Consider the following 1,536-nt stretch of genomic DNA (forward strand, 5'->3'; position numbering starts at 1 on the left):
TTTTTTTTTCCTTTAAATTACATTTATTTTAATGCTGAATTTACTCCCGTGCCATAAGTTTTTGTTTCTTCAGTTTCTTCTGGGATATCTTTTTCTTCTGGGCAACCTCCTCTTCTGGTTTAGGAACAATCTGTTCCTTTTCAGTAAGGATCATCTCAATGTGGCAGGGAGAGCTCATGTATGGGTTAATCCGACCATGAGCTCTGTAGGTCCGTCGGCGCATTTTAGGTGCTTTGTTCACTTGGATATGCTCGATGACCAGAGAATCTACATCTAAACCCTTAAGTTTAGCATTACTCTCTGCGTTTTTAAGCATGTGCAGCAAAAATTCAGCACTCTTTTTGGGCCATCGACCTTGTGTCCAGCCCCACTGCTTGGCCTGGGCACACCTGCCAACTCCACCATTGTAACGTCGGAATGGTACGCACTGTTTCTGTAAAGTGACATCTTTCAGATACTTCGTGGCTTTTCGAATATGCATACCCTTGATGGCCTGGGCAGTTTCACGAGTGTTCTTAAAGTGAACACGAAGATTGGAACCTCTTGATTTGCATGATTTCGTGGGGTTCTCCGGGTCAAGTGAATAGCGAACCATTTTCACAGATTACCTCAGGCCACTTAGGGAAAGAGGATCTGGTATATATTTATACAAATTACTTAATTTTGATTTTCACCTTCCTTAGCTGTCAAATTGGATTGAAAATACCTCATAGGGTGGATATAGTAGCTTGTGCTTGTAATCCCAGCTACCAGGAAGGCTGAGGCAAAGGAACGCTTGAGCCCAGCAGTTTGAGACCAGCCTGGGCAACATAGCAAGATCCTATCTCAAAAAACAGAGAGAGAGAGAGAGAGAGAGAGAGAAAATACTTCATAGATTTGTTTTGAGGATCAAATGAGACAATGTAGTGATTTCATACACTCTCAAATACCATATAAATTTTGGTTAATGGCTTTCTTAAGAATTTATAACATCAGATAATACAATTAAATTCAAACTACTTTTTTTTATTTTTATTTTTTTATTATACTTTAAGTTCTAGAGTACATGTGCACAACATGCAGGTTTGTTACATATGTATACATGTGCCATGTTGGTGTGCTGTACCCATTAACTCGTCATTTACATTAGGTATATCTCCTACTGCTATCCCTCCCCCACCCCCTCCCCACAATAGGCCCCGGTGTGTGATGTTCCCCTTCCTGTGTCCAAGTGATCTCATTGTTCAATTCCCACCTATGAGTGAGAACATGCGGTGTTTGGTTTTCTGTTCTTGTGATAGTTTGCTGAGAATGATGATGGTTTCCAGCTGCATCCATGTCCCTACAAAGGACACGAACTCATCCTTTTTTATGGCTGCATAGTATTCCATGGTGTATATGTGCCACATTTTCTTAATCCAGTCTGTCACTGATGGACATTTGGGTTGATTCCAAGTCTTTGTTATTGTGAATAGTGCTGCAATAAACATACGTGCACATGTGTCTTTATAGCAGCATGATTTATAATCCTTTGGGTATATCCCCAGTAATGGGATG

At 40.6% G+C, this 1,536-nt stretch overlaps 2 protein-coding genes across 4 annotated transcripts in view; one reads left to right on the plus strand and one right to left on the minus strand.

The window, feature by feature from the left end:
• LOC108543203 (60S ribosomal protein L17) lies at nucleotides 1-628 on the minus strand. The gene has a single exon (XM_017893550.1). It carries the CDS (start codon nucleotides 593-595, stop codon nucleotides 41-43), a length of 555 nt encoding a protein of 184 aa, XP_017749039.1. The 5' UTR covers nucleotides 596-628; the 3' UTR covers nucleotides 1-40.
• ACER3 (alkaline ceramidase 3) overlaps nucleotides 1-1,536 on the plus strand; it is a 159,647-nt gene that overhangs the window by 35,747 nt on the left and 122,364 nt on the right. The gene's annotated exons all lie outside the window — the stretch shown is intronic.

Source organism: Rhinopithecus bieti, unplaced genomic scaffold (genome assembly GCF_001698545.2).
Source record: "Rhinopithecus bieti isolate Rb0 unplaced genomic scaffold, ASM169854v2 scaffold_23868, whole genome shotgun sequence".
Classification (NCBI taxonomy): Eukaryota; Metazoa; Chordata; class Mammalia; order Primates; family Cercopithecidae; genus Rhinopithecus; species Rhinopithecus bieti.

Bases quoted from the DNA above. Each gene is read 5' to 3' on its own strand.
- LOC108543203 (XM_017893550.1), bottom strand. From the start codon at position 595: ATGGTTCGCTATTCACTTGACCCGGAGAACCCCACGAAATCATGCAAA.